The sequence below is a fragment of the Chaetodon trifascialis genome, chromosome 19, assembly GCF_039877785.1.
Source record: "Chaetodon trifascialis isolate fChaTrf1 chromosome 19, fChaTrf1.hap1, whole genome shotgun sequence".
Taxonomy (NCBI): domain Eukaryota; kingdom Metazoa; phylum Chordata; class Actinopteri; order Chaetodontiformes; family Chaetodontidae; genus Chaetodon; species Chaetodon trifascialis.
In genome coordinates this window covers 23317603-23337574 of record NC_092074.1, presented here as the reverse complement: position 1 = coordinate 23337574, position 19972 = coordinate 23317603, and the positions used below count along the sequence as shown (strand labels likewise).

Sequence of the window (19972 nt, the reverse complement as noted above, 5' to 3'; positions counted from 1 at the left end):
ACTGGCATCCCCTGGGCCCTGCTTAACCTCAAGAGGTAGAGCACATGCACACACACACACACACATGCACACGCACACACACGCACACACACACCCTGCAGTCCTCTCTGGGGCTGTTGGGGCAGCAGGTCTGTGTCTGTGGTTTGCTTCTGGTCTGAGGCCTGATGAGAGTCGCACGAACTCGAGCTCTTTCTGTTCGCTCTCGGCTCTGGAGTCGAGTCGAGTCGAGACGTTTTAGTCTGAGGTGACGGCGCGGCGTGTCAGACAGAAGCTGTTTGGTTTTTGATCTGGGACGACGCCAGCAGCTGCTTCTGAGACTCCAGAGACAAAGCCAAAGTTTCAGAGCGCTGCGACGAGGTCAAAGGGCACGGTCGGCCGTTATTAACACAGTGTGACACGCTGTCGAGGGGCTGCCTCACGCACACGCGCACACGCTGCCTTACACACACACGCACACACACACTGCCTCACACACACACGCACACACACACTGCCTCACACACACACGCACACACACACTGCCTCACACACACACGCACACAGTTAAAGATGGAGCCCTCTCCTTCCAGATCCTCCACCCCTGACCTGTTCCAGCCTGCTGGATGATCTGTCTCCATCCTCCAGTGCAGGTCGGACACAGTAATCAGACTTCCTGCTGCTGAAATGTAAAAAAGGAGCGTTTAAGAGAGGAAGTAACACGCTGAGGAGGAAGAACAAGATGGCTGCCATCATCCAGAATGACGTTATGAAACAGTGCTGCCGTGCATTATTTATCAGATTATTTTTTCACCTTCATCAAGCTGTTTACCAACAGATACAGACAGAACGCAAAGTGGACTGAAGTCAGTCGTTCATCATCAGTGGAGTTTCCTCTCCTTAAAGTGGCCCAAACTAAATTCCACCTTAAATATATATATGATATAAACGAGGACGCATCCAGCACAGCTCTATAGAAATACCTCTTATCAGTGAGCTCAGGTAGCTCTGTGTCACCTGTCAGAACACCTGCTCCTCCTGCTCTTCAGCTCCTCTGTCAATCACCTGTGATTAGGGGAGCACCCCCCCCGTCTTCTTTCTATCCTCGCCTCCCCAGAGAGAGAGAGCCTCACACTCTGTTTGTCAGCCGTTAATTAAAAGGCAGGTTGTCCTGACGATAAACGTGCTGTGACAAATTAATTTTCTCTCTGTCTGTGTGGCTGAACGGCTGAGCTTATCCTCCTCTCTGGAGTGAGGAACACCCCAGGGACGACCCCCCCCCCATGTGCATGTACCTGTGTGTGTGTGTGTGTGTGTGGATGCATGATTCCCTCGAGGCCTGAGCAGATTGCCAGTGATGATGACTTTACCTGCATGACTGAGCTATGATAGCACACGCACACACACACACACACACACACACACACACACACAGTGGCAGATGCTCCTCTGAACAGAGCTCAAACTGATATTTGTGTCCAGAAGTTTCCTTCCTGTCGGTGACGTGTGAACTTCAGACGCAGAGCTGAGGATCCACAAACCAGTAATTTGTCTAAATGCGTGTTTTTCAGCTTCATAACAGCAAAATGTAGCCGCTTCACTTTGGCCTCAATTGGCCGTTACGCATGCATCGCTGCACGCGTCTGGTCTTTGAACGGCGGCGGAGAGGACGACTCACGCTCAGACCCGTGGACGCACAGACTGAACGCTTGGATCAGAATAAAGTCCTTCGTGTGAACAAACGCTGAACGTTTCTGGAGTCTTTGGAGTGAATATGTTTAGCTTTCAGGCTGCAGGAGGAGGAGGAGGAGGAGGAGGAGATCAAACGTCCTCCTGAGTGGCCGGCTGAGCAGAAACGTCGGTGAAGCACTGTAGAAGCAGCTCAGCTCACAGCTGACGTGACCTTGACCCACATTGAAGCAGTGAATCTGTAAAACACAGACACACTCGCAAATGAGGCCCAGTTATCATCTGCGCCTTCATCCCGTTTCCCCTCCTCCTCCTCCTCTTCTCTGTCTGTTCTTTCTCCTCCTCCTGCGCTCCCTCTCCGTGCGTCCTCCGTCCGTCCGTCCGTCCGTCCTGCCTGCAGTGACCCAGTATCTTCATCGTGTGGAGGGTCCGCTCCTCGGCCTCGTTCTCTTTATTCCCTCTGCGGCGTTTCATCGCTCTGCCCTGCAGCTCCGTCACAAGCGAAACAGGCCGGAGTTGAAAACTCCTGCTGCTTCTCCACCAAACGATCCGTTTGCTCAGTTGCTCCGTGTTTGTTTTAGAGAAGATAAATGTCATTTCCTGTCTCGGCCAGCGAGGCCGTGAGCCTGCGGTTTGTCCGGGGAGATTAGAACTCGTCTGAAGTCAAACACGAGTGTTTGTGGTCAGACATGTTGTAGTTCACGCGCCCGCGTCCTCTGCAGGACTGAATCCATTGTAAATATGTACAAACTGCTTGAAGAGCTTTTGGCTTTGGCTGGAGAGAACGCAGCACGGCTCGACGGCGACTTCAGAGTGTTTTCACAGAGCGACTGTCCGCTGCCACCGACGCCTCACGGACCTTTAAAGGGTGATTTAACGGCGGCGTGGAGCGGGAAGCTGCTGCCCTCTGTTACGTGTTACTGTGGTTAATATCACACTAAACATGACACCATTATCATCTTTAATGATACGGCGCACGGCGTCCACGACAGACCAGCGACAGATTCTTCATCAGTGGGACATCTCGTCTTGATGTGCGCTCGATTTATCTTCAGGAGACTCTTGAAACTCGGCCTCTTGCGACGTCTGATCAATCACAGGTACAGGACCCCATGAAGGATCAGAGACTGGCCCCGGACCCCCACACCCCCCTCCCTCGCTCCCCAGCCCGCCGCCTGTGCGTAGATGCATTAATTGGCACTAACTGAGCAGAAAACGCTGCTAAGATCTGATTGATTTGTCCGATTGATCTGCCACAAACTCTGCAGCCAGATGGACAGACGGACGTTTGTCCTGAACTCAGCCTTGATGTTTGTAGAAAGAGTTTCAAAGACGTGCAGCTGAGACGGACACCGTGTCTCGTCCTCTGAGACGTTCTGTTAAATGAACGCTATCAGAGGAAACTTTGATTTCTGCGCCTCCTCGTCTCTCCTGTTCTTCCTTCATGTCTTCTTTCCGCTCAGACGTCTCTCACAGACTTGTGGTGAGTCCTCCGTCCCTCAGGCAGCCGGTGAGGAAACATGTGGATTAGTTTTGGTTTGGGGAAGCCTCAGAAATGTTGGCTGCCTGTCAGTTATGTCAGCCGTCTCTTAGTAAGTGAGTTACGACGCCGTCAGACAAACACGGAAGAGGTTTTGGCAGAGATGGGAAATACCGGGGGGGGGGGGGGGCATCGATTGTTTTCACATGTTCATTATGTTTCTCAGCTCAGATCATTTATCCCGAAAAACATCAACACGAGTGTAAACAAAGACTTTAATGTCACTGAATGTTAAAGTGATGGAAACAGAAATGAAAACTGTCCGTCCTGTCTGTCCTGTGTGGACATGTGTGGACATGTGTGGACTCCTGTGATATGAAGTTCACCAACAGCGTATGCTTCATCTGTTTCCTCTGACACACGCGCGCACACAGACACGCACACACACATTAACCAGTCGTTATCTGCTCTGGCCAGTGTGTCGCACAGCTCCTCTATTAACATTCAGACTGATAAAGCTCTCACAAATCACCCCCCCCGCACAGCACACTGCCTGGCCTTAATGGGATGAGGCAGTGTGTGTGTGTGTGTGTGTGTGTGTGTGTGTGTCTGTGGATCTGTGCTCCACCCTGAAATTAGCTGCTCATTCCTCTCTACATGCATCATGGTGATGGTTGTATCCCGCACGCACACACTCACACTCACACTCACACACACACACACACACACACACACACACACACACACACACACACACACACACACACACACACACACACACACACACACGCACACACACACTCTCACACTCACACACTCACTCACAGAAACATAATTAGTGTGCACAGGCACAGTTTTACTCCTCGTGGTTATTCGACTAATTCGTCTTCCGCGCTGCTCCTCCCTCAGTGACGGCGGTTGCACTCATGTCACACACTGAGCTTCAGTGGCACAGACTGCCCATAGACTCCCACATTAATTGATATCAGAAAAGCTCCCTTTGCCTTCTGTCCTTGCCGTAGATTTCACGTGTTTGATGTACGAGCTATGCTAACAGAAGACTCTAAACTCAGGTGTGTTCCTGAGGTTTGATGCTGTTAACTGAGTTCATGGGAGGTTTGATGTTTGTGGGATTCGGGGTCTCCTCCTGGATGTGGTCTCTCTCGTCTGCTGTCCAGCGTCATCGTCTTAATGAGTCAGAGCTCGCTCTTCTGCCCCTGCTCTCATTTCTTATCTCATAGCAGAAAATGGAAAAAAAGAAAAAAGTCAGTTTGGGACAGTTTGCCCCTTCGGCTACAGGCTCTGAGGCCGAGGCAATCAATCCCGAGCTCCCGGGGTCTCGAGTTTGATTAATGGTCCTAGATGGAGGATGGCTCCATTAGCTGGGCCTGCCTGTCACACCGAGTGACCCTGTGAAGAGGCGCTCTGTCGTCTACATGTGAGAGGAGAATGAACTTGTAAATCCAGTGGATGAGCTCGGTAAAGACTGATGACGCTTTATTAACATTCACGGGAGCTGGATGATTTTCATTCAGAGCGGCTTTAAAGAGCAACAGTAGAACAGCAGCGTCTGCAGCCGGCTGACTGATCAGCTCCTGCCAGAGTTTCAGGGCTTCAGCTGCGACCAGCAAACATCCAGAGAACGGCCAAGACCTCGTCTTCCAGGCGCTGCTCAGTGTTTACAGTGTGCTCATCCTGCCCATAGACCTCCACACTAACAAACATCCAGAGGCCAAACCACTTTGGTCCAGCTCTGTTTCTTATGGTCGACGGTTCATTATGGTTTGAGTTTAGTACAAGCTGGGTGTTAATAGCACAATAACAACAGTTTATCACCCAATGTTTATTGTTTTTCAATGTAAACAAACATGAAACATCTTGAATGTGGTTACTAGAAACGTGACGTCGTGCGCCGAGTGGAACATTTTCTGTTGGATAAACAGCTCGACTCGCTCGATCCTGCAGACTCGCACAGGTCGCACCGCCCCGAGCAGCTTTTTAACGACAAAGAAAGGCACGTTCAGGGTCTCCACAGATTCTTTAAAGCAAACACACACAGATTCACACACACGTCTCGGTGCAGCTCTCCTCGGCGCCGGCCGACGGCGGTGGAGGGCGGCCATGATTTAAGGCTTCTAATTAAGCTGCTAACTGTGAATCTATTGCAGTTCACATTTTCTGTGTGCCTGGAGGAGGAGGAGCACAACAGTTTTTATGAGAGAGAGGAAGAGAGGAGGAGGAAGGAAACAGGAGGAAACAGGAGGTCATGGCGTGGACGAGGAGGAGTGAAAGGGTCGGCGTAGGCAGCGAAAAGTATCATCTTCATCCCAACGTCACTCCGAGAGCAGAGAGGCGCTCCCTGCTGTCAGTCATTTCTGGAGATGGGATCCTCTTCTGTTGTTCCAGGTTACCGCTCGGCACCGCAGAATTCAAATCAGTGTTGTTGGCTCTGCACAGCCGACCGCAGGCCGCGCAGCTCGCCGGCGACCATTTGTCATTTCACAGCTGGCCAGGAAACAGCTCCGGGAGCGAGAGGTCAAAAATAAGACACCCCCAAAAGGACAAACAAGATAGACAAGACAGGGATGTGTCCTCCAATGCAAAGCCTCATAATTCACAGGGACATCAGCTGTAATGACCCAGTTTCTTCTGGGTCGAGGTCTTGGACGTGAGCCCCCGCTTTGTCTTTCTTTCCAGTAACCTGGTCAGCGACGGAGCATCTGCAGTTTTCACTGCTGCTCTTTGTGCTTCTGAGCTTTTAAAGATGTTTCAGGGCAGTTTTTAGAGACTGAAACGAATCCTCGACCTCGCAGAGAAAGCCTGACCGTGAAGTCCATTATGAGCCTCCTCTGGAGGTGGCGTTAGCCCAGTTTTGCCCAGTTGTCATGTAGAAGCTCAGAAAAAGAAAATTCTCTGAGGTTTTCTTGTCCTTGTTGTCTTAAAATGTACCAAATGTCCTCTTAAATGTACCAACGACCTGGAATATCAGACAGGAGCAAAGCATTGGTTTAGCTGTGACTGGCCTGGTTTCATCATCAGCGTTATGAAACAGGATGAAACGTGGACTCAGCAAATCAAACAAGCCGCATCGTATCAGTCTGTCAGAGGTGGGCGATGGCGGCCCGTCTCTTGATTTCAACGAAAGTTCAATATCAGCTTTGATGGTTTGATACGAGCTTAACGTAATCTCTAAAAAGTCCTCGTTCTAGGTCACCGTTTCATTTAATTAACGTTTCCAATCTAGTTTGCAAAGAGTGTTTTTCAGCGTGCTGCGTTACATCACTGCTCATCAGCCAATGAGCTGACAGAGCCCACCGAGCCTCCTGAGACTGACCTGAAATCAGCAAAGTTTGTCTGCAGACGCCTGACTGTAGTGAAGCCTGCTGAGATCACAAAGCACCAGCAGGAGAAATCCATCAGTCTCACAGCAGATGTCTGTGCTTCATCACTCCTCAAAAGAATCCTCCAATGAGAGTCTACGCCCACACCTCGCAGTGTTTCTAAAGTATTTCTACAGCTTAGAGCGTCTAACAGGCCTCGTTCATGTGAGGAACGGGATGGAGAAGGTGCTAATGGTTGAAACTGGGCCACCGTCAGTCGTCAGACAGTGGACTCCGTCAGGTGGAGCAGTGCTGTCTTATTGTGCTGCACGCCGGTGGATGGCGAGTACAGGAAGCGAGCGAAACAGCGTCAGAGCACGGCCATGAATGCCTCTGAGCAGCTGTGGAAGCAGCTTCCTTTCACCCCGAATCGAGCAGAGGCGGCTCCCCGACCCGCCGCCTGTGTTCAGGTCAGCAGCATCGTTTCACTCATAGCTCATTCAGTGCGAGCGAGGCAGCACAACGATCAATGGCTGTTATATAAAACTCTCAGAGCCTTCATCTCTCAGTGTGCGTTTGGTTTGTCCACCAGCCTCTCCCTGCAGTGCTTTGAGCATCAGCTGTTGTTGATGACGGAGGATGATGAAGGTGGCTGATGTCTGTTTCAAAGACGTAAGCGTGTGGCTGCCTCGTGTTGTTTCCAGGCTGACAGGTGATGTTTCACACACTCTAACAGACGGATGTCCAATCAGCCGTCTGTGGTGCAGAAGCCAGACTCATCCTGTCACTGGATCCTTCTCAGACGCTTTGGCTTCATGGTTTCATGGTTTCATGGTTCATTGCTCGCTCGGCCTCAAGTGACGATTACAGCTTCATAACAAATGTGAAGGCCGTTTTATTACGATGCTAAAATATCGTAAATCTTAAATGAGCCTCAGGAGGCTTTAAATCCAGACAGCATGCGACGCCCCCCCATCCTCGGACCCTCGACGCTCCACAGCACTGACACCGACCGCCTCAGGGTCCTGGTCCAGACCAGACCAAGTAAGACGAGTCAGGCCAAACTGTTGTCAGCATGTTACTGATTATGGATGCAACGTATGTTTACATTAACACCCATCCACCATCAGCTAGCGGCTCGTTAGCATCCACATTAGCCACATATTGTTTTATTAATCATTAAATAAATGATAATAATAAATAATAATTAATGCTTTGTGACCATATTCTACAACTGCTCGTCCATTAACTCTGTTTTCCCTCAATAACCTCCTAATTACTGCTTATTGATGATAATTAATCCACCTCAGCCTCACATTAATGACTGATAATGAGCCGATATCTGCTAGCGTGCGTGCTAATGAGCAGCTAGCTGACGGTGAAGCCTTCAGGTGAAGTGCGACCTGCTCGTTGTTACTTGAAGTGAATTCCTGCTCACATATTTTGCACATGTCCCTCAGCAGCCTCCATCCAGCAGTGTTGGATTTATCTTTCTGAGGCGTGCGGACAGCCCGGTCAGATTAATGATATTCCACACACACTCACGCTCGTGTGTGTGTCAGTGTTATTCTTGGCGTCGGCTCTTCATCGCTTCGAGTCTGTCGGGTTTACGCCGCGGCTTCTCCCTGCTGTCTGTTGTTTTGTTCTCCTTAACAGGGATTTAGTGTTTCTCAGTGGGCTTTGGGAGGGATTGTGCTGGACAGGGGTGAGTTGGAAAGGTGTGTGTTTGCCTTCTCACCGACCCCCCACCAAGAGAAGGGATTTTTGTTCATCACAGGGTTTAGACGAGGATTGAAGACGATGGGCAGATGATGAAGTCTGCGGTTGACTGAGGGGGAGTCAGATAAAGCAGCGATGTTCTCCTGGAGCACAAAACACACTGTGTGTTTTCTGTGTGAGAGACGTCACGTCCACCACATTGAACCTCTGCACGCCGTCTGCTCGCCGCCTCGTGCCGCCGCGTCCTCTCTGCGATTGGTGGACTTGATTAAATCCACAGCGTGATGGGAAACAAATTATGGCCTGTGCAGCAGGACGGGTTGAAGGGGGGGTAATTAGTATGTTCATCCACCTCTGTGTGTGTGTGTGGCTCACAGTGAATTGTTAATATTCATGAGGAGTTGAAGCATCACCACCGCAGTGATCGTCCTTTAGCCTGGAAGTGATCTGTCAGTGGCTCTAATGACCCACATGCACACACACACACACACACACACACACACACACACACACACACACACACACACACACACACACACACACACACACACACACACCCTGTCACTGGGGACGCCAGCCTGCTACCTGCAGCGTCAGGTGAGGAGAGGGCGGGGCGTCCTGGCTGAGGAACATTCACGGACTCGGAAGTTACAGGAACGTTTCAGTTTCTGCTTGACGTGTGACGGCTGAGCCACGGAGAGTCTGAGGTTGACTTTTTGAAGATTTATCACCTGTGCTCAGCTGTCGGCTCGGCTGCGTGCTGATGAATGCTTTCACGACTCACGCTGCGCTCTCCTCTTTCTTTTGTGGCTGTTTGGAGGAATTAACGTGAATTAAGCAGAAAGTGAAAGAAGTGAAGGTGGCTCAGGAGATGGTCTGATCATTTCCTGAAACATCCAGCTGCGTTCAGTGTGTCTGCTTGTCGTTTAAGCCTCTGTCTCCTCGTCTTTTGTCTCCGTCCAGCGGTATCGGCAGGAACTGGCCGTGGGCGTCGGGCGGCAGCAGCATCCTGGCAGAGTACGGCACCCTGCACCTGGAGTTCATGCACCTGAGCAAACTGTCCGGGAATCCTGAGTTTGCACAGAAGGTAAGAGACTCGCTGACTGCTCGTGTTTTGTGGTGATGAGGACACCAGGCTCCTCACAGACGTGGATCATGTGATGTCTCTGCCTTGTCTCCGCGTGTCTTCAGTCCTCATGTGCTGTTCCTGATTGTGGTTCGTCTCTTTGATCATCAGGTCATGAACATCCGGAAAGTCCTGAACCGCCTGGACAAACCTCAGGGCCTGTACCCCAACTACCTGAACCCCAACAGCGGCCAGTGGGGCCAGCGTAAGTTCTCCTCAGCACACACCCAGTTTCTTCTGTCCTGTCTCTGTCCCTCGTGTCCCACATGGACTGTGGCTGTGTCCAGGCCGCAGTCATCACACATGTTGAACACACCATCGGTGCTGCTGCAGCCGTCTGTCTGCGTGTGACAGAGCATCACCTCTGTGCAGCAGACGGCTGCTGTCACTGCCTCAGAGCTCAGACGTCTTCAGCAGAAACGTTAAATACGGTATCAGTTCAGGGTCGGAGGTGAGATGAGGCCGAGGTGATTCAGTCAGATTCAGGAGAAAAGTCTTTGAGCTGATGCTAGCCTGGACTCTGAGATCAGAGACATTAGCATAATTTGCGTTTATCACTTGAAGACGAGGCTCGACCTTTCCTTCCACAGCGTGACTCTGGAAATAATGCATGCAAATTACAGCCCGTCCAGACGGCGGCAACGCTTTCTGCTGATCTTTCAAACAAAACTCTTCCACACCTGTAATTTCACTGCACATTTGCTTCTGATATGACGACCACTTCGCTGACTCCCACTCACGCTCACAGTCTGACCGCGAACGCCTCGTCGAGTTCTCAGAGTGAACTAAACCCTGATCCAGATCCAGAAGCAGAGCCCAGAGTCGACCTTCAGCGCTCAGCTCATCGTGCTCTTTGGACGAGATCATTAGCTTGTTTTCTTCTTCTTCTTCTCTCATATTAAACTGAAGCTTGAGCTTTGGGAAATTCTGACAAACTCATCATTATTTTTTACTGTTTTCTTACATTTAATGGACGAAGAGGCTGAAAAATGAACAGAGAGAAACGTGTAATCACAGCGATGATTAGCTGCAGCCTTGAAGCTGAAGCAGCTTTTAGTTTTTGACCATTTAGATTGAAAACTCTTCTTTTCTTCTTCATTTTACCACTTGAACCTTTTTGACTCTTTACATTACTTCAACCCACCATTCTCACTGTCAAGTGTTTTCATACTTACCCTCGATTTGGGCTTCAGCATCAGCTCGTCGGCTCGTGTCTTCGTGTTTCTGACGGCCTGTGATAACAGGGTGTAATTTTGAATCCATTACCGCGCTCTTCAAACAGGTAATGATAGAGAGGAGAGACGCTGAGGAAGAGGAGATGTTCAGGAGGAAGAGAGAGAGATGATATAATGGAGACGTGGTGGACGGTGTAGTTTGGGAGAAGAGCCTGAGGCTGATCAGACGCCATGAAAGTGACGCTGACGGTGGCGAGAGAAGGGCCTCGACGTAGCTGCTGCGTCACGTTAGCGAGTTAAAGAAGAAAAGTTTGAGCTCGTTGAGAAACAGGACGAGAAGATGGACCTCAGTCTGCTCTCTGTGCAGGAAATATGAAGCTGCAGTCACAACAGAACCACAAGCCTGCCTGTGGACATGACCGAGCTAGCCAGTGATCGCTAAGCTAACACCTCACAGCATTAGCCTCCTGTGGCGTCGACGTCCTTTCCAGATGTGTCAAACTGGTCCTGCAGGAACGTTTCTCACCACCTGTCAGGTGAAGGTCCAGCTTCAGTGGTGGTTCAACTCAATCCTGAAGCTAGTTTCTGTCTTCAGTGACGTCTCCGGAAGGAAACACATCATGAGGAACAGCAGAGAAATCAGCCTTCAGCCTGCTGTGATTCCATCTCAGCCTCCCACAGGAAGCGCACAGATTAGACCAATGAGACAATAACGGATTAAAAACTGACTCTTTGAAACACTCTTTGCATACAAATAGCACAGAATGGTTTATCCGTCGTGATCTGTGTGCTGTGCTGCGGTCCTGCTGAGACTTTCATGTCCCCCGCCGCCGACTCGTCACTTTTCAGGTGAATTCAGCTTCATTATTTTCATGCTTAATTACCTGTTTCACCTCGTAAAGGTGTCGTGTGTGTTCAGCACAGTTTCTTCAGATTTCCACTCCAAAGTTTGTTGGTTTATTGTAGTTTTATTGTTTGGTGTTTCATGTTTGTTAGAGTCTCGTCTGGCTTCGCTTCTGACAGCAGCCGCTCGTTTGGAGGCTGCGACGGTTAAACATGGCCGACACCTGTGCTCTGCTGACTCTTATCTGATGAATGTAACTGCTGAAAGCACATCCGCAGCGTTTATCCGACCCTCTTAACCAGAGCCAGTCTGTGTTTTCATCAAGTGTTTTATGCAAATGATGACACGTCCAATCAGGAGCGCTGAAGAGAAACAGCGAGTTTCAACAGAGAAAAAGAGGAAAAAAAAGCTTTTTTATGCTTGTCGTCGTCAGAGAGGCGTTTTCATCTGGAAGCAAATTATGCAACAGCGAGGGATTAGTTGAATAAATTATGACCTCGGGATGTTTGCAGGCGAGTGTCTCCGAAATATCTCAGCGCTCATGGAAGAGCTCGCCCGTCTGTCCCACTGCACATGCTCAGCAGTCAAGTCCATCGCTCTACGCTTCACACGAACAGCTGCTCTGTTAGCGAGCGAGGACACGAGACACCGAGGCGTGGACTTGAGACGCCGAGTCGCAGACATGAGACACCCACTCGTGGATGTGACATGCCAAGTCAAGGAAACGAGGCGCCGAGTCAAGGACACGAGACACCGAGTCAAGGAAACGAGGCGCCGAGTCAAGGAAATGAGACGCTGAGTCGAGGACACGAGACGCCGAGTCGTGGACACAACGCGCCGAGTCATGGTTATTGCCGCTCTCTGCTTTTCATGACTCCTGTAATCCGACAGGTGAAGTTCTGTTTGGCAGATCTCAGATCAGCTGCTCTGTTCGACTGTGGTCCTGCTTTAATGTGCTCTGATAGGCTCCAGGCCGACCTGTCCCACTGTCCGCCGGTCTGTCTCTTCACCTGGAGACGATCACAGCAGACATTTAATCTGTGCGCTCCACAGACGGGCTGGACGCCGTTAATGACACGTGCATATGGATGAGGCTTCACTCACAGTCAGCAGGACGCACACAGAAAGAGCAGCTCGGCCGGCCGGAGGCTCACCTACGATATCACACGCACGCACGCGCACACACACACACACACACACACACACACACACACACACACACACACACACACACACGCTGTAGTACATCATACACTGCTGGTATGTTCTTTTATTACACACACATCGTGTGTGTGTGTGTGTGTGTGTGTGTGTGTGTGTGTGTGTGTGTGTGTGTGTGTGTGTGTGTTGCAGATCACGTGTCGGTGGGGGGTCTTGGTGACAGTTTCTATGAGTACCTGCTGAAGGCCTGGCTGATGTCTGACAAGACTGATGAGGAAGGCAAGAAGATGTACTATGACGCCCTGCAGGTAGCGCACACGCACACGCACACGCTCACGCACACGCACACACACACATACACACACTAGGAGTCTCCTCATTAAAGGCAGAGATAGTCGATCGATCAGTCGAGGAACAGTAGCTATTTGGATAATTGATCGTTCGGTGTTGAAACATCGTCTGTTAGCATGAGTTGATTTAAAGTCAGTTACCTGTGAAGGTGTTTTTCATACTTTCAGTCACTGCTGACAGTCTCCTCTGAAACAAGGCTCTCTCCTTGTTATCTGACACTTCAGTCATTTTAAAAGTCACCTTTTCTGCCGTCTCAGTGACCTCAGGCATCCTCGCTGTGTCCAACAAACAGAACAAATAAAGCAATTAGAGTTCATACTTTTAATAAAGAACACGTGAAGGTTTGAAGTTCAGTGTCGATTGATTATAGAAAGACTTGTTCTGTGTTCCTGGTCGTCCACCTGAAACAGGAAGCAGCACGTGTCACCCGTCTGCAGGTCCCTCTAAACACCATCTGAGCGTCCCTCAGCACGCCGTCCGTCCCAGACAGCACTGATCTGTACGGGCTTCGGCTGCTGAGGTCTCAGCCTGTTGACCATTAAAGAAAGAAAAGACGGTGACCTCTGATTGGACGCCGCTCTCATTGAATGGCGTCGGGGTTTGGACGCGCCGTTTGCAGATGAAGAGCTCCATAGATGTTCTCCACGGTGTCCCTCGTTCACCCCCTGAGTCACAGTAAAAGGCTGTTTGATGATAGCTGCAGATTTTGAGCAGCGGTGGATTTATTTTTCCCTGCTGGAGGGAAATTATAGGAATCCAGACGCACAAATAACCTTGAGATGGCGAAAGGACTCGTCATACGATGAACAACGAGGAGCCGAGTCCTCCCCGTCCTTCACTTTGACCGCCGCCGCGTCCGAACGGTCAAACATTTAGAGTCTCTTTAAATCCTGAGGAGCAGACGGAGACAAAGACAAAGACAAAGACGCAGAGCAGATGAATCTACAGTAACACACACACACACACACACACACACACACACACACACACACACACGGATTTTCTCTGTTTGAACAAATTGTCAACTTAAGTTGTGGTGACAGGCGACGTCTCAGCTGGAGAGAGCGGCGTGTTTCTGTTCCACACCACAGAGCAAACAAAGAATACAGAATTAACCACGGCGGGACGCTTTACCCATAATCCCTCCCAGAGACACAGACAGACACACAGACAGACAGACAGACAGACAGACAGACAGACAGACAGACAGACAGACAGACAGACAGACAGACAGACAGACAGACAGACAGACAGACAGACAGAGACAGACAGACAGGCAGAGACAGACAGACAGACAGACAGACAGGCAGAGACAGACAGACAGACAGACAGACAGGCAGAGACAGACAGACAGGCAGGCAGACAGACAAACAGGCAGAGACAGACAGACAGGCTGAATATGTGAGTCACAGCTGCAGTAAACGATCAATACACCAACGTCCATCAGGAGCTTTTCTCTGTGACCCTGCGAGCGTCACCCGTCCATCCCGAGTTGTCTCCGTCCCGCGGCCGTCTTCATCTTAAAGAAGGAAACCATCGACGTGAAGATCAGAGCTGTCAAAGCACAGCTGAGCTGAGGAGACAGCAGAAATCTGAGACGGTTCAGAGGTCAAATCCGTGTCATTAAAGTTTAAAAACCAGGTTCTGGAGCTGAAGACGCTTTCCTTCCTCTGAAACCTAAAGACGTCGTCTCTCTGTCTTTCAGGCCATAGAAACCAACCTGATGAGGAAGTCGAGCGGTGGGCTGACCTACATAGCGGAGTGGAAGGGGGGGCTTCTGGAGCACAAGATGGGTCACCTGACCTGCTTCGCAGGCGGCATGATCGCTCTGGGTGCCGACGGCGCTCCCAGCGACAAGACGGGCCACCAGATGGAGCAGGCGGCCGAGATCGCCCGGACCTGCCACGAGTCCTACGCCAGAACCGGTAAATCTGATCACGTGTGTGCGTCAGGAACCAAAGGCAGGAAGTCCACGTGTGTCTGAAGCTTTCAGGAAGGTGTTTTTACCTGTTCAGGTCAAATGTCCTCGAGTGACGCAGGACACGTCCAGTTTCTCTGTGCTTTAATTAAAGATCGTCAAATTAGCATTGAGTGAAAGAAGAGCGCTCTGATTTCATTTCTGATTTTCAGTTTTCATTTTTAATCCTCAGTCAAATTGTTGGATTTATCTGCCTCATTTTAATCCTGCAGTCACATTAAGAGTCGGCGCAGAGACGATGAAAGCAGCAGCTGCAGAGCTTTGTGACGTCAACACACACATCAGGTGAACAACATGAAGTCTGTCCCGCTGAGACATCATGAACATGTATTTCCTGTCCCCCCAGCCTTGAAGCTGGGACCGGAGGCGTTTCGCTTCGACGGCGGGGTCGAGGCCATCGCCACCCGCCAGAACGAGAAGTACTTCATCCTCCGGCCCGAGGTCATAGAGACCTACATGTACATGTGGAGGTTCACCCACGACCCCAAGTACAGGGAGTGGGGCTGGGAGGCCATCCAGGTGACGTTTGACGGACACTTTGGACATTAAGGCTGATTTCATTTAGACTCGAGCTGTTTGTCACGTTCTGAAGAGTTTACTGAAGGTCATTTTTGGTGTCTGTCTCCGTCCCTCATTCAGGCTTTGGAGCAGCACTGTAAAGTGGAAGGAGGCTACAGCGGCGTCCGAGACGTCTACGCCTCGACCCCGAACCACGACGACGTGCAGCAGAGCTTCTACTTGGCCGAGACGCTGAAGTAAGACACACGAGCCGGACGTCTGCACGCACACGCTTCACCTCGGTCCATAATGATTGTGCTGTCATCGCACTTTATGGACGGACGAGGCCCCAGCACACACACACATACACACACGCACACACACACACACACACACACACACACACACACTCACACACAGAAACGTGTTTGTCAGAAAACAGAACGAGCTGAAAACGTCCTGCTGTTGGACAACATCAGGTCACATTGTACAGCTTGAAGACGGTTTGAAGGCCTCCTGTCAGGAAAGTCCTCAGAGGGACGTCCTCTGTGAGACAGAGTAAATGTGTCCTCAGTATCAGTCAGCTGCTCGTAAACTGGCTGAAGGCCTCGTCGATCTTTAACAGGACGAGCAGAGGAGCTGCGACTTCTCACTTCCTGTAAACAGTCAGCTGACAGACACACAGTGTGTGTGTGTGTGTGTGTGTGTGTGTGTGTGTGTGTGTGTGTGTGTGTGTGTGTGTGTGTGTGTGTGTGTGTGTGTGTGTGTGTGAGAGTGTGAGTGTGTGAGAGTCTGTGAGTGTGAGCGTGTCACCACTAATGACACTTAAATATGTTGTCAGCGTGATGTCTAATAGGCTAATAGACGACAGACTGTGTACACTGCAGAGATGTCCCAGATTCACTTTAACAAGTGTGTGCGTGTGCGTGTGTGTGTGTGTGTGTGTTTGCAAAAGAGAGTCAGTGCAGAAAGTTGATTTTAATGTTTATTGTTCTGTTTTCACATGTTTTGAAGTGTTTCTCATTGTTTGTCTTTGAACAGACAACCAGGCCGAGTTGTTTGTTGTTTATTTTTGTTCATTTGGTTTGTGTCGCTTTTGTTTTTGCTTCCTGTTTTGGACTCTTTGCAGCTTCATGTTTTTTGTCGGCTCACTTGTTTTCTGCTCTGTGGAAGCTAAGAGAAGCTAACGGGAGCTAACAGTAGCTGATGGAAGCTAACAGAAGCTAATTGAAGCTAACGGAAGCTAACAGAAGCTAACGGAAACTAACAGAAGCTAACAGAAGCTAACGGGAGCTAACGGGAGCTAATGGAAATCCAGATGAAGAGTCAGGTTCAGGTTCAGTTTTTAGCAAAAAGAAAACAATAATTGCAGATAAAGTTCTATTAACTGGAAGTTATTGTGTAAAATGAGGAGACTTCAGGCGTTCCTGCCAAAACCAAAAAATATTCAGTTCATTGTGACAGAAACCAGAAAACCAGAAGAGCTGACGTTTGGATGGAGAATGACGTCCTTCACTTTGAGGAGCAGATGTGGCTCTCATCCTCATCCTCTCATTTACCTGCATCGAAATCTTTATGGCCTCTGCTGCATCCTCCATCTCTCCCTCCTCCTCCTCCTCCTCCTCCTCCTCCTCCTCCTCCTCTCCCTCCCCCATTCTCCTCCTCCTCCTCCTCCTCTCCCTCCCCCATTCTCCTCCTCCTCCTCCTCCTGCTCTTCTTCTATCCTGTTTTTCCTCCAGTACCAGACAGCTGTTGACAGGAAGTCAAGGTTAGCCAAACAGAGGCTGATGGGGGTGAGGTGCCAACCAATCCAGCTTTTTAATAGGTCGTAAATCTCAACAAGCGTCACCGCTCCTCCTGATTACACCACACACACACACACACACACACACACAGATAAAAGTGTGTTTTTTTTTCTGTTGATCGGTGTCAGAAGTCTTATTCAGAGTGAGATCCGAGTGTTTTTATTGGCTGATAGAAGGTTCCAGAGATACGCCGCAGACAGGAAATGCTCGTTAGCCTCCCGCCGACGACTCGAGCAGAACGTGAGTGTGACTGACCACCGGCCCGGACAGCGACATCATAACCACCTCATCAGTCAGGACGTCGTGGTATCTGTCAGAGCCTCCCTGGATGCAGGATGCTAATCTCTTTAGCGGCACAGTGTGATCCTGCTGATGTCACTGGGGGTCTTGGCATCGTGCGGAGCCTCTTCCAGTATTCATCGTCCCGCCGCTGCCAAGGACGCGTCCATACTTCACCTCGCCGCCCGCCATCCGTCACTGCCGGCTCTCCAGAGCTGTGCTGGCAGGCGGAGGCTGAGCTGCTGAGTCATTACTTTGAGACAGCCGTCGTGTTGTCTTTCTTCAGGCTGGACCCGCAGCTGTCCTGAATCTCACTTTATTTACTGGCTGTCTTTCTTCAGCTCTCCTTGGTTTCATAATGTCGTTTTGAAGTTGTTTCATAAGACCAGACGACACTGCACCGCAGAATGTCTTCACTTTGACCCGTCGCTGCCTCTCTGTACCACAGCTGTTTCATTTCTTTTGGCAGGACTGCTCATGGAGGCTGAAACAGCTCAAAATAAAACCTGAAAGACTGAACCGTGAGCAGAGTCCGTCCTTTAGAAAGACACAGAGACAGAGGCCGGAGGACGTTTCAGATTTCATTTGAAGTCTTTTTATCTCAGTCTGAAAACATAAAACCAGATGAAACGTGCAGCAGATTTACAGTTCGGATCATTTATAACAAACTGAGCTTCGGTTTGACAGAAAGGTCTTACGAGGTTTCCAGATGATACGAGTCAGGAGGTCAGAGGCGTCTCCAGCTCTGTGGGCGTCTCAGCGTCAGGTTTAAGAAGCATCCGGACAGAGTGATGGTGGATGGAAACACTCAGGGAGTGAACACAGTTCAGCCTCGAGTGATGTCACCTGAGTCAGCGTCAGCTGACAGGTTAGAGCTGAGCGGACGTCTGCAGGCGACGTTAGCCGCTGTTAGCATAGCACGGCAACCTCTGACCGAGCTGTGTGGAGTGAGAAAGAGACTGTCTGTCTGTCCGTCCGTCCGTCTGTCTGTCTGTCCGTCTGTCTGTCCGCCTGTCTGTCCGTCTGTCTGTCTGTCCGTCTGTCCATCCGTCTGTCCGTCTGTCCGTCTGTCTGTCTGTCCGTCCGTCCGTCTGTCTGTCTGTCTGTCTGTCTGTCTGTCTGTCTGTCCGTGTCTCTGTCTGTCTGTCTGTCTGTCCGTGTCTCTGTCCGTCCGTCTGTCTGTCTGTCCGTCCATCTGTCTGTCTGTGTCTCTGTCCGTCCGTCTGTCTGTCTGTCCGTCCATCTGTCTGTCTGTGTCTCTGTCCGTCTGTCTGTCCGTCTGTCTGTCTGTCTGTCTGTCTGTCTGTCTGTCTGTCTGTCCGTCTGTCCCTCTGTCCCTCTGTCCCTCTGTCCCTCTGTCTGTCCTCTGCAGTGCTGCGTCATGTTTAAGCCACATGTCCATGGAGTCTGGACTTTGTCCTTGTGGACAGAACCAGCAGATTTCTTGCAGAATGGCATTTTGACCACCAGCTGCTGCCGCCTGTCGCTCTAACGTGCACCTGTGTGGCGTGCACCTGTGTGGCGTGCACCTGTGTGGCGTGCACCTGTGTGGCGTGCACCTGTGTGGCGTGCACGCCGGGTCGGGCAGACAAACAGACGAGTTCAGGTCATGGAAGCAGCATCCTGTGGGGGGGCTGCTCCCGCTGGGCGCCGCCTCAGAGGAGGAGGAGCTTTCGTGTTTATCTGTGACTTGCAGCTGTCCGCCGTGTGTCCCTTAAACTCTGTCCTTCTGTCTCCCTCAGGTACCTCTACCTGCTCTTCTCAGACGACGACCACCTGCCGTTCGACCACTGGGTGTTTAACACCGAGGCTCACCCTCTGCCGGTCATCAAGAAGGACAAAACGGACAGACCCAACGAGGTGGAGTAGCGGAGCGTCCTGCGCTGACGACCTGATCCTGTACACCTGAGCCTCCAGCTGTCTGACTGACCACCGTGTTGCAGATGCCTCTCGATGGGATTACGTGTTTGTTTTTAATGGGATCAAACAGAGTTCACGCCTCTGAGTTCTTGCTGTAAAATCCACTTTTATTTTTTGCTTTGGTTTGGTTTTGAGTCCGGACGCCGACCCGAACGTGTCTCCTGCCGGTAGCTCATGAAAGGACGCGGTGACACCGTCAGAGAGCGCCGTAGGTTTTTAATGTTCTACTTCGCTGAAGCTCTCTGAAGATGTCTTTGCATTCGCTTCTTCACCTTCAGGTTGTCTCACTCGCTGGGAGGGACAGTCTGACTTCTGTCCATCGTGGTTTTGTTGTTCGTAGCTGCAGCTTCGCCTGGTCTTTGTTTCTGTGAAGGAGAACGCTGACGGACCTGAACCAGGCGCCTCCTAATGTGGATATTTTGGGGATTCTGGAGTGAGGATGAGGAGGCTGACGTGGTGAGCTGAAGGACGCTCGCACTGTCTTTTCCTTCTGCTGAACCGCTTCAGTGTCTGGACAGAAACCGGTTTCCCTGCACCAACGAGCCGTCACGGCTTCGACGGACCTGAGCTGAAGCTGCAGAGGTTGTTGTGGTGAAGGAGGAGCGTCCACGCCAGCCCTCGACCTGCCGGTGTCCTCACTGTCCCCCACGA

General features: G+C 50.7%; 1 protein-coding gene across 1 annotated transcript in view; it reads left to right on the top strand.

Moving 5' to 3' along the window:
* man1a1 (mannosidase, alpha, class 1A, member 1) overlaps nt 1-19541 on the top strand; it is a 100925-nt gene extending 81384 nt beyond the window's left edge. The window contains exons 5-12 of the mRNA XM_070988128.1: nt 1-35; nt 9148-9271; nt 9422-9515; nt 12683-12798; nt 14547-14766; nt 15166-15338; nt 15459-15574; nt 19144-19541. The exon at nt 1-35 is cut by the window's left edge and continues 60 nt beyond it. Of these exons, the coding sequence (XP_070844229.1) occupies nt 1-35; nt 9148-9271; nt 9422-9515; nt 12683-12798; nt 14547-14766; nt 15166-15338; nt 15459-15574; nt 19144-19270 (1005 nt within the window). The 3' untranslated portion in view covers nt 19271-19541. The remainder of the gene's footprint in view (nt 36-9147; nt 9272-9421; nt 9516-12682; nt 12799-14546; nt 14767-15165; nt 15339-15458; nt 15575-19143) is intronic.
* Nucleotides 19542-19972: the final 431 nt, after the last annotated feature.